Source organism: Culex quinquefasciatus, chromosome 1, assembly GCF_015732765.1.
Source record: "Culex quinquefasciatus strain JHB chromosome 1, VPISU_Cqui_1.0_pri_paternal, whole genome shotgun sequence".
Taxonomy (NCBI): domain Eukaryota; kingdom Metazoa; phylum Arthropoda; class Insecta; order Diptera; family Culicidae; genus Culex; species Culex quinquefasciatus.
Genome location: NC_051861.1, coordinates 40,732,670 through 40,744,628, shown reverse-complemented (window position 1 = coordinate 40,744,628; position 11,959 = coordinate 40,732,670). Strand labels below are relative to the sequence as shown.

Sequence of the window (11,959 nt, the reverse complement as noted above, 5' to 3'; positions counted from 1 at the left end):
AATTCTCTTCAAAACTTCTTCAGGAGTTTGGAAGAGTACTTGAAGAGAGTTTTATCCTACCGCGGTCCAAACTGCTATGCTGTAGCTATCTTGAAGAGCTCTTGTAGAACTCCTGGAAAAAAATGTTACTTGTGCATAGAAGATAATGATGCGACCTAAAATCATAGTGTTTGTTGAACGGTATCATCATGTATTATTTTCAAGGTAAGCAATCGGATGCTGCGGATGAGACATTTCACGTTTATCGGTTGTTAAATTTTAAATTAAATGATTTAATTTAAGACAGCCGGCTGTGGAAAGATAGAACCAAAATCATTTGTAATTAAATGATGAAGGATTTTACAGTGTACCTTTTAAATCGACGAGTTTTACATGATTGATGTTTACTTCAAAAAATAACTCTGTAATGTTAGAAAAAACACGAAGTTTTCAATTGAAAAAAAAATGTTCTAAAAGAAAAATGACCCTTCTGGGTTAACGTAGATTCGAAAAGTAAAATATCCCTTAAAAATACATGTTCCAGAATTGGCTATTAATTTTTTTTAAAGATTTTTTATTTTTTTTTATTCAGGGAATACATTACATAAATATAAGGGTACAAACTCTAACTGAGCACAAATCTGTTCTCTTCGCCAATTAAGATTAATTTTGAAGTTTGGGATTAGAAGAAATAAAACTGACAGGTTTTTAAGGTGTTGCATACATGTAGAAAATAAATAAATTTTATATGACTGAAAATTTATAAAATCCACTAAATAGATGATTTTTAATCACTCCAGAAAGTTTAATGAATATATTTAATTATTAAACTGATAAAAAAACCAATTTAAGCTAAACATTTTGCCATGCGTTAAGGGTCCTGACAAACTATGTGAGCGTTTTTCTTTAAACACCGAATTGATTAACGGATGCCACGATATTTCAAGATTCAAGATAAACCAATTTGGCTGAAATTTAGGGAGAAGACTCGCAAGACATGTGCATGACGGAGCCTGATTTTGAAATTTTGTATCAAAAAAAATATTCAAAAATCAAAATCTGACATTTTTTTATAAGACCTACAGGGTTATCACATCTTCAATGTTTTAGTCTCATTTATAAGGTCTTTCAATAACCCAACTAACGACGGGTCACATAATGGACAATGCTTGAAAACCACTGTTCTAGACAGTTGTGCGGAATGACAAAATATTCCTGTAAAAAAAAAATAAAGATCGGAGCTTCATACAATTTCTAGAAAATGCTCCAAAAAAAACTTAAAGATATCTCTTCTCTTTGTTTTTTTGTTCAGAAAAAAATTTAATTATTTTCTACAAATTATTTCTGCTTTGGTGGATTTTTGACAGTTCAAATTATTTCAAGAAAATCCACCGCGGTTAACCAAATCAAATTAACAAAAGTACTCAGGTTTAAGATTTCAAACGAAAAATGCTTTTAACAATTTGAATAAAAACAGATTTAATTGAACATATTCTGAATTATTCACATAAATTTCCAGGCTGCTTTTGTTAAATAAATGTAATAAGACTAAAAAATGAAACTGAATTCCACAAATCTTTAAGCATTGATTTTTCATCGAACTAGTCTCATTTTTTATCACTTTTTGTCCATTCTCAAGTCTTTGTAAGAGAATTTTCCAATTATTTGATCTAGTGCTTATATATCTCCAATAAGTTTAACATCAATGATCACTTTCCTCGAACTGCCGGCTGATATGGTGCAAATTTTCGAAGATAAAGCCATTTCACTAAGCCTTTCTGAAAACATAATGGTATATAATATATACATACTTACTGAATGAAATGTAATGTGATAATGCTAATAATTTGATGCTCGCACATAATTGCAAATATAATTAAAATGCAATATATTGAGGTCTGTTCACAAATCACGAGCTTCATCAAATCAAATTGCACACAATAACCGAAAAAAATACATCATGATTTATGAATGACCCCCATTCCTAATGGTTCAGCATATCACATTCCATGCTTCGATATCAGTTTACCACCTAAAATTGACGGAGTGCTTTGGTGTAAGTTTTGGGAGAGTACATGCAATGTGCGGTGAAAATAGCTGTTTATTTGCGCAAAATCACCTTGTCAAACAAACTGCACACACACACACACACACACACACAAACGCGCATACACACGGACACCCTTTATGATTCCATGCCAAATTGAGAAATGCCTCGATTATCCGAAGGCTTTTTTAGGGATTCTTAATCAATTAAATAAAAAAATGCATTTTCAATATTTCATCACCGCCATTTTGACTGCCATCTTGGATTTCAAAATTCTAAATTACTTCAGACTAGTTTAGGGGTCAAACTTAAGCTCGAGAATCAAAGTGAGACAGCGATTCGATTAAAATCGTAACTGAACATTGTGTTTCCAGAAATACAAGTGCTTGATGAATGTAATCGGAAAATTTTAGGTTGGAAATAGATAAGTGGTTTTGATAGTAGAACTCAGCTTAATTCACAAAAAAAAATCTTCGCCAGCTGCCATGGAATCCCGCCTCCCGGTCGTACATCATTCACGGTCTGAAGGACACGTCCATGGCCGTGGTCAGGCCCTGGGCTGAGATTTTTAAATTTTAAACGAGCCTCCTCAAAGTAAAACCGTTTGCGCATTTACAAGAAAAGTAAAAACATCTCTCCGACTGTTGGTGTTGAGGATCGTCGTCGTGGCTCCTCGTCAATCAGCCCATTCCGAAGTGTGTGTTTTTAATTTTCACCGATTTTCCTTTTCGCTTTCGCGTGCCTAGGATCTGCGGCGAGTTGTGCGTTGTTCGAGGGAAGAAGCGGGTATACCGTGCGCAAGGTACAACACACAGGAGGTTGCATGCAAAGGCTCGCACATCCTCACCGATGCGCAGCGGGCTAATTTATAGTTTTTACTTTTTTCTCCATGCTGAAAAACTTATGCTCTCTTTGGGCTATGTTGGGCGAATTAGTGAAGCTTGCAAATGTTTGCAGTGCATCGAAGCCGGATCTTTGGCTGAGACGAAGAGAGTGCATCGTACTGACGGCTGTTGTGGTTTATGTGCGAATTTTCACGCTCCAAAAAGTTCTAGTTCCTCCTAATGCACATGCATGTGGGCGCTGCTGCACCACATATGTGGTGGTTCGCTGGGCCTTTCGATACACATACAGTGAGTTGTGGGTGGGTGTGGACCCTTTGGCGAAGTTTGGTGCATAAAATCTGGGTGCATCCAGAAGAAAAGTATCAGTCGTATAAATTGCTCAAAGCAGTTTGGATCGGAGGAAGCGCACTTGCATCGATCCAACTATCAATTAGTAGTTTAGTTTTTTAGTCAATTTTACCAAAGAGTCATCGAGCAAACAATGGCATCCTTCAAGGTAGTGTGTAGTGTGTTGTGTGTGTTGGTCGCCGTCCAAACCGCCACCGCCGCCGAGGACGGAACTGTCCGTGCCCTGCGAAAAGTGTACTCCCTGTGTGAGGACAGTGACGAACTGCTCAAGTGTATCAAGGTCCAAGCGCTGAAGCTGACCGACCGGGCCATCAAGCTGCCAAGCATCAAGCTGGTCGATGGGCTGGCCGTCGTCAAGAAGGTCGATGAGCAGCGTTCCCTGAACGAAGCCGCTCCACTCAACGAATCCGAACTCAACAAAATGTCCTCGGCCAAGATCGACGAGCTGCTGTTCCAGCGTGCCGCCCGCTTCATGGATAGCCACCAGCTTTCGCTGAACGTGCCACGGATGTTCGCCTCCGGACAGCAGGAAACCGGACGTCTGGTCGAGGAAGGTCGCAAGAAGATGAAGAAGTACCTCGGACCATTCCTCGCTGCAATGGCTATCAAGGGAGGTATCCTGACCATGGTCTACCACTCCATCGCTATCGTTGCCGGCAAGGCTCTGATCATCGGTAAGATCGCTCTGGTCATCTCCGCCATCATCGGTCTCAAGAAACTGGTCACCCCCGAGGGACACGAAAAGACCACCTACGAAATCGTCAAGCACCCCCATGTCCAGCAGAGCCATTCGTACTCCTCCAACCACGGTGAATTCGATACCCACGAGGGAGGCCAGTTCCACCGCAGCTTCGGAAACTCGATCAGCGACGATATGCAGATGCAGGACCGCGCCTACCGAGCCCATGTTCCCAAGAACTAAGCCGAGACATCCATCACCACCCCGAAAAGAAACACACACCCAAGGGAAACCCAAAACCCGTGCTCCAATCGGTCATTCCCCAAAACAAGAAAACCCCTCCTAGAATTAAAAACAAATCATCCCCCCAGCGGATGACGTGCGCACACTTCGAGATCTCCAATGATCGACTACTCCAAACAAAAACAGAAACCGCAGCTTGTTGCAGCCAGCCAGGACAGCAAGGGGAACGCGAGCGCGGGCCAACGCGGGAATCACCCAACACCCGAACCAACCCAAAGTTTTCACCATTTCGAACCAACCGCCAATATGCCAAGTTTGGAACCGGTTAAGGTCGAAGCCCCCCTGCGTGTCCGCGCACTCGCCCCAAACGCTGTCCTTGTATTTATTTATTGTAATTGTAATTAATTTATTTATTATTTATTTTCCACCCACGATCTGGTCCAAATTGAGTTGTTAAAGAAAGCGCGAAAGGCGCGGCGATGCGAGCGTGCCCAAAATTTTGTATGAGATTCTGTCCAAGTAAAGAAGAAAAAAAAATCAATAAAAATAAAAACCAGCGCCAGCATGTCAAACAGCATGTTTGAGTGTGAATGATGTGTAACAATGCAAATAAAAGTTCGTTTTTGAATGGTTTGTCGCGTGGGTTGCGATTCTGGAAAGAAAGTCCCTGGTGTGTTTGCAGGCATGAATCGAGAGAACCATGCTCAATAGGGGGATGGCGTCGCTATTTTAGACCACGTTTTCCACTTTTTCTCATCGAAACCGACTACTTTATCGACTTTGTTTTGCAGGCCGCGATAGGACACCGTCTATTTTTAAACGATGACTCAGCACTTTTCCACTCTTGTACTTCAAAAAACCAGATGGCAGCACGATGTAACGCCACGTCCCTATGGCTATCTATCTAGCGATAATGACACGAACGTGCTATCTTGGCGCAAGAGATTGAGATTTCGAATTATAAAGTTTAAACTTTGACCTAAGATTGACCATCAAAAAAAAAAACCAATCCAACCATCCACATTAACGACCCCCGGGTCTTTTGTGGTCTCTATTGCAAGTTTCTGCTCGAACCTAGGAGTCCGTAGGCTTGAATGGGGAGAGCACCCAAACCTCTTTTACTCCAAGGAACCTTCCACCCCAGTGTTTGAACTGACGACCTTTGGATTGTTAGTCCAACTGCCGCCAGCGATTCCACCGGAGTAGGCTTGGTTTGGTGTGTTGTTTGTACTTATGGCATGGAGACGACTCCTACACCTGGAATGACTTAACGGCCTAACAACCAAGGCCGGGACTGACATTTTACTTCCTCATCCGATGGAAAGTTGCAGCAGATGGGAATCGAACCCAGAATCATCCGCTTACAAAGCGGACAGCGTAACCATTCGGCCACGCACTGCCACATTGACCACGAATAAAACAAAAAACTAGAGCACACTCAAGCTGGTTTCGGTGGTGTAACGGTGAGCATGATTGCCTCACATCACAGCTGGCCTGGGTTCAATCCCAGTAGATCCCGGTAGCGTTTCTTGAGACGAGAAACGTTTCATCAACCTTTCCTTCGGAATTGAACTGAAAATGTCGGTCCCACCCTAAGTGTTAAGTCGGGTCATTAGGTCATTCCAAGTGTCCAGTGTAAAAGAGTCATCTCCATGGACATGGAATTGACAAAAAGTACCAGAGCAAGCCTGCTATGTGAAGTTGCTGGTTAGCATTTTGACTAGCAATCAAAAAATTGGCAGTTCAGATTCCGGATTTTTTTCGAATTTTTTCCCGTGTTTAGGAGGTCATTTTGAGCAACTTTTGTTCTACGAAAAGCTTTACTTCTCTGGTTTTATGTTTTCTTGTTTCATTTTCAGTATTTAAATTTGCATTTATCTTGTTTAGTTTATGTTTGATTCTGGTAATATTTGGTTTATTCTACCACCTCCTATCATTATATTTTGCTTATCTAATTTTCATGTGTTTACAGTCACTTTTTCAATTTATTGCTTGTTTTTAACTATTTCTGCTATAAGATGGCACCATTACCATTTAAATTGTAAAAACAATGCGTAGAGACATAGTCTGGGACACCAGAAAAATTACTGCATACTTCTTTTTAATTATTGCGGGTGAAGCATAAGCATAAGCATAGGTGCTCACACGCAGTTGCTACTCTGTTATTGACCAGGACCTTCAGAAGTACAAACACAAATAATTCAAAAACTCAAAACGATTATGCAGCAATTCCCCACGAAAACAGCATGATTCGAAAAAAAGTTCTCCGATCGGGCTCAAAATTTTTTCTGGGGGATCCTTGGCTGAAATAATTAGACCCGTATTTTTTTGTTTGGCCATTAGGGTCACCTACGCCCTGTTAGGGTGGTCCAAAAAATGGCAATTTTCGTAGATTTTCGCAAAAACCACTTTTTTTCAAAAAATCATATCTCCACGCCATTTCATCCGTTTTTAGCTGTCCGAGACGCAAAAGAAAGGTGATTAGTTTGACTATTTGGAAAACATAATAATAAGTTTCAAAAATCTAGTCTAACATTTGAAAAAGTCGTATGAAAACTTAAAATGCTGTTTTGAAGGGCTCGGGACCAAAAAGCCTAGGTCTGAAAATATTTTTAATTGTATTCCTCGGAAAATGTCACATGACATATCAAAAAAATGGTGAAGTTATGTTTTCGATACTCTGAGATACGATTTTAAAAAAATAAAAACTGGGTTTTTCGACGCGCCACGCACAAAAATGGAAAAATGACGAAAACGGGAAAAAAATGACTTTTTTTCACTAAAACTGCGATGACTTGAAAATTTCAGCGATGACCTATACATGTTAGGGTACCAAAATTTTTGTTATTGAAATACGCAACTTTTGGTACATGTATAGGTCATCGCTGAAATTTTCAAGTTATCGCAGTTTTAGTGAAAAAGGTCGATTTTTTCCCGTTTTCGTCATTTTTTTCAAATGTTTTGAAACTTCTTACTATTTTTTTCCAAATAGCCAAACTAACCAACTTTTTCTTTGCGTCTCGGACAGCTAAAATCGTGTGTTTTGACAAAAATTTAGACCGGATTATTCCTAGTTATTTTTATTTATTTATTCATTTATTTATTTTTTATATTGTGCTAGTTTAGTTCGTTAGCATAAGCTTGATTGTAAATATCCTCTATGTCATTTGGATTGTAAAATCTGTTGATAATAAAAATGTAATAAAAATGTAAGAGAAAAAAAATAACATGTAACAAATAAAACCAAATCAAATAAAACCAACCAACCCATGCACACAAACAGCGACATAAAAGAGACGACAATTCTTGTGAAAAAACAGGACTGCGCGTCCCCAGAAGCACTGCACTTATCTATATATGGGTCATTCCACCTGAAGCGGAACACCATTTGAAAATTACCATCTCCGATTCTGCTCAAATTTGGCAGAGCTGTTAAGATTATCAAAACATGCAAAAATCCCGAATTTCATCCAAATCGGACCACCCCCTTCATTTTTGTACCCTCTCAAAAAATCGACTTTGTGTGTGTGTGTGTGCAACCAACCAAACGGGACCACGTGGTCGCTTCTTACAAATTGAGTTGTTTCCATGTATTTTAGATTTATATTCTATACGTGCAAATAACTCGCATAGGCATTTGGAAGGTGTTAGCTCTGCCGAGCTTCAGTGACCCATTTCTACGCAGGCTAGCCGTGCGCGAGGTATCTCCGCTGAACCGACAAGCCCCGCCCTAAATAACGTTTGTGTCAATTTGATCCAAACGTTATTCAGAACTTCCAGATCCTCGTCAAATGACAAAGACGCAGCGCGTATTTATCAAGATTTTTTTTTCGTTTGTTTTGGATTGATCTCATCAAATATCAGCTTTTCTCTCCAGCCGATCCCTATTTACCTTGCATGAATTGCGCCAGCAATGCGATGATATTACTTCTATGCGATGTTAATGTGGCCCGGGCAATTTAAAACCGCTGCTGCTTTTCCTTCTCAATTCAGGGCCAGATATTCAGCAATGGCCATGGTGTATGAATTTTCTTCTCCACTTTGTTCAACCGCAATACACAACTGTATTTTTCACAATTACATAATTTTGAATTATTTGATGTCACTAATCATTTAACACTCATTGTGACTCAAATTCTGCCTCCACGATTGCGATACGATACGAATCTTGGAAACCTCGATAATAAAAACACAAAATCAAAATTTCCACTTTTCCTATGATGAGTTCCGAGCACAAAAAAACTATAATTCCCATAAACAATTCGAGCCGAAAACCGATGAGCCGACCAGAAAGCTGCCACTGTACTTCTAGATTACGAATACCCAACGTCAAAGACGCCGAGGGCGCTCAACTGTCGGCAACTAAACCACCGCCACCAATTTAAAATTCCGTCGCTCAGCCTCATAGTATCCAGCATTCAAATCCGATTCTGAACTTACCGGAAATTTCACATTTTTAACTTAAATATCACTTTAAAACTATAATTGTTAAAATAAAACACGAAAAATTCGCGGAGCAAATTTTCAAAACGTCAAAACGCGCGCGTGGCTTGCTTCGAAAACAAAAATATGAAAATAATAGAATAATGATAAATTTTCGAAAATTGTATTGCAAATAAATATTAAAAGAATGAGATCAGGAAAAATAGTGCATTAAAAATTACCCAATAAATATTCCTTAAACAAAAAATAGATTGTTCAAGGTATTGATTCTCTCAAAATCGTATAAAATTGAAAAAATGATTCATCTAACAGAACACCAGGTAGTTATTATTGATCAGCACGACTGAGTGCTTCTAGCAGATGCGGCGAGTGTAGATATTATAGGTAATTTCAAATACTTAAAACTTTAAAATTCGATATCTCTGGCACGAAAAATATTCCTTTCTGTCGATAAGTGATTCTTATGTAAAATCGGACGGGGAATACGATGGTGAGGTCAAATTTAAAAAATAAATAGGGCTGTTTTGAGATACGGCCATTTAAAGTTTTCAATTGCGCAATACAGGTAGAAAACATATTTTAATCTAAATTTTGATCGCAGGAACGGATTCTACGTCCAATTTCCTTCAAAATTGAGTTTAAGACTGACCCTCTAAGATTTGTGGTTCCTGAGTTATCGTTTCGCTCAAAAATCGCCAAAAAGTCGTTTTTTTGGGAGGGTACAAAAATGGAGGGGATGGTCCGATTTGGATGAAATTCGGGATTTTTGCATGTTTTGATAGTCTCAACAGCTCTGCCAAATTTGAGCAGAATCGGAGATGGTAATTTTCAAATTTGCATTTTTTCTTGCACACTTCGATGGAATGACCCATATATATACAAAATGGTGAAAAACGTACCCTATTTTGCATTTTCCGCAAACGTTTTTAACATGTCTCCTACACAACCCTTTAAATTTCAGTAAAAAGACTGAGCAACTTGGCAACTTTGCAAATTCGCAAAATGCAAAGTATCCTTGGACCCTGCTGAGGGCGCCAAATTGATTAAGGAGGGCGACATTTTTTGTACAGAACTTGTTAGTCGCACACAGCTTTTTGTTAATAATTGACAACCTGGAATAGAACAACATAATATGTACATTAGGGTGTAATATCAAGATCGATTTTCCAGCACAGCACTTTTTTAGTTCCTTTTTGGGTCCTAAACAACTCCCCAAAGTATGTGACCGATTGGTTTAGTCCTCACTTTGCACAAAGCGATTAAATTTTCCATATAAATGTGTATGGGGAAACCCATTTTTTGGATTTTGATATTTATCAAATCCACATTTCATGCTACATCAAAACCAGACTCATATTCAGATGCTCTGGAATGTGCTCTACAACTTTGCCCAAAAGAGCATTGTGCTAACTTGCTCCTGAAAGAAGATATAGCGTCCTCCAAACTCGTATAAAAAGTGATTTTCGAGCAAAAAACACGTTTTAGACGAGTTTTGAACACGCTGTACCTTGTTTTAGGGGCAAGCTAGCAACATACTCTCTAAAGTTGTAGAGCACCTTCCAGAGCATCCAAATAATAATCCTGTTTTAGTAAAGCGTGAAACGTGAATTTTATAATAATCAAAATCCAAAAATGGTTTTCCCCATACAAATTTACACAGAAATTTGAACCGATTTGCGCAAAGTGAAGACTAAACCAATCGTTTCCAAATTTTGGGGAGTTGTTAAGGAATTTTAGAATTTTAGAATTTTAGAATTTTAGAATTTTAGAATTTTAGAATTTTAGAATTTTAGAATTTTAGAATTTTAGAATTTTAGAATTTTAGAATTTTAGAATTTTAGAATTTTAGAATTTTAGAATTTTAGAATTTTAGAATTTTAGAATTTTAGAATTTTAGAATTTTAGAATTTTAGAATTTTAGAATTTTAGAATTTTAGAATTTTAGAATTTTAGAATTTTAGAATTTTAGAATTTTAGAATTTTAGAATTTTAGAATTTTAGAATTTTAGAATTTTAGAATTTTAGAATTTTAGAATTTTAGAATTTTAGAATTTTAGAATTTTAGAATTTTAGAATTTTAGAATTTTAGAATTTTAGAATTTTAGAATTTTAGAATTTTAGAATTTTAGAATTTTAGAATTTTAGAATTTTAGAATTTTAGAATTTTAGAATTTTAGAATTTTAGAATTTTAGAATTTTAGAATTTTAGAATTTTAGAATTTTAGAATTTTAGAATTAAAATTAGAATTTTAGAATTTTAGAATTTTAGAATTTTAGAATTTTAAAATTTCAGAATTTTAGAATTTTAGAATTTTAGAATTTTAGAATTTTAGAATTTTAGAATTTTAGAATTTAGAATTTCAGAATTTTAGAATTTTAGAATTTTAGAATTTTAGAATTTTAGAATTTTAGAATTTTAGAATTTTAGAATTTTAGAATTTTAGAATTTTAGAATTTTAGAATTTTAGAATTTTAGAATTTTAGAATTTTAGAATTTTAGAATTTTAGAATTTTAGAATTTTAGAATTTTAGAATTTTAGAATTTTAGAATTTTAGAATTTTAGAATTTTAGAATTTTAGAATTTTAGAATTTTAGAATTTTAGAATTTTAGAATTTTAGAATTTTAGAATTTTAAATTTTAAATTTTAAATTTTAGAATTTTAGAATTTTAGAATTTTAGAATTTTAGAATTTTAGAATTTTAGAATTTTAGAATTTTAGAATTTTAGAATTTTAGAATTTTAGAATTTTAGAATTTTAGAATTTTAGAATTTTAGAATTTTAGAATTTTAGAATTTTAGAATTTTAGAATTTTAGAATTTTAGAATTTTAGAATTTTAGAATTTTAGAATTTTAGAATTTTAGAATTTTAGAATTTTAGAATTTTAGAATTTTAGAATTTTAGAATTTTAGAATTTTAGAATTTTAAATTTTAGAATTTTAGAATTTTAAATTTTAAAATTTTAGAATTTTAAATTTTAGAATTTTAGAATTTTAGAATTTTAGAATTTTAGAATTTTAGAATTTTAGAATTTTAGAATTTTAGAATTTTAGAATTTTAGAATTTTAGAATTTTAGAATTTTAGAATTTTAGAATTTTAGAATTTTAGAATTTTAGAATTTTAGAATTTTAGAATTTTAGAATTTTAGAATTTTAGAATTTTAGAATTTTAGAATTTTAGAATTTTAGAATTTTAGAATTTTAGAATTTTAGAATTTTAGAATTTAGAATTTTAAATTTTAGAATTTTAGAATTTTAGAATTTTAGAATTTTAGAATTAAAATTAAATTTTAGAATTTTAGAATTTTAGAATTTTAGAATTTTAGAATTTTAGAATTTTAGAATTTTAGAATTTTAGAATTTTAGAATTTTAG

At 35.3% G+C, this 11,959-nt stretch overlaps 1 protein-coding gene across 1 annotated transcript; it reads left to right on the top strand.

Annotated features, from left to right (window-relative positions):
• The first annotated feature begins 3,249 nt into the window (after window positions 1-3,249).
• On the top strand, window positions 3,250-4,751 carry LOC6040252. The gene has a single exon (XM_001849637.2). It carries the CDS (start codon window positions 3,353-3,355, stop codon window positions 4,139-4,141), a length of 789 nt encoding a protein of 262 aa, XP_001849689.2. The 5' UTR covers window positions 3,250-3,352; the 3' UTR covers window positions 4,142-4,751.
• Window positions 4,752-11,959: the final 7,208 nt, after the last annotated feature.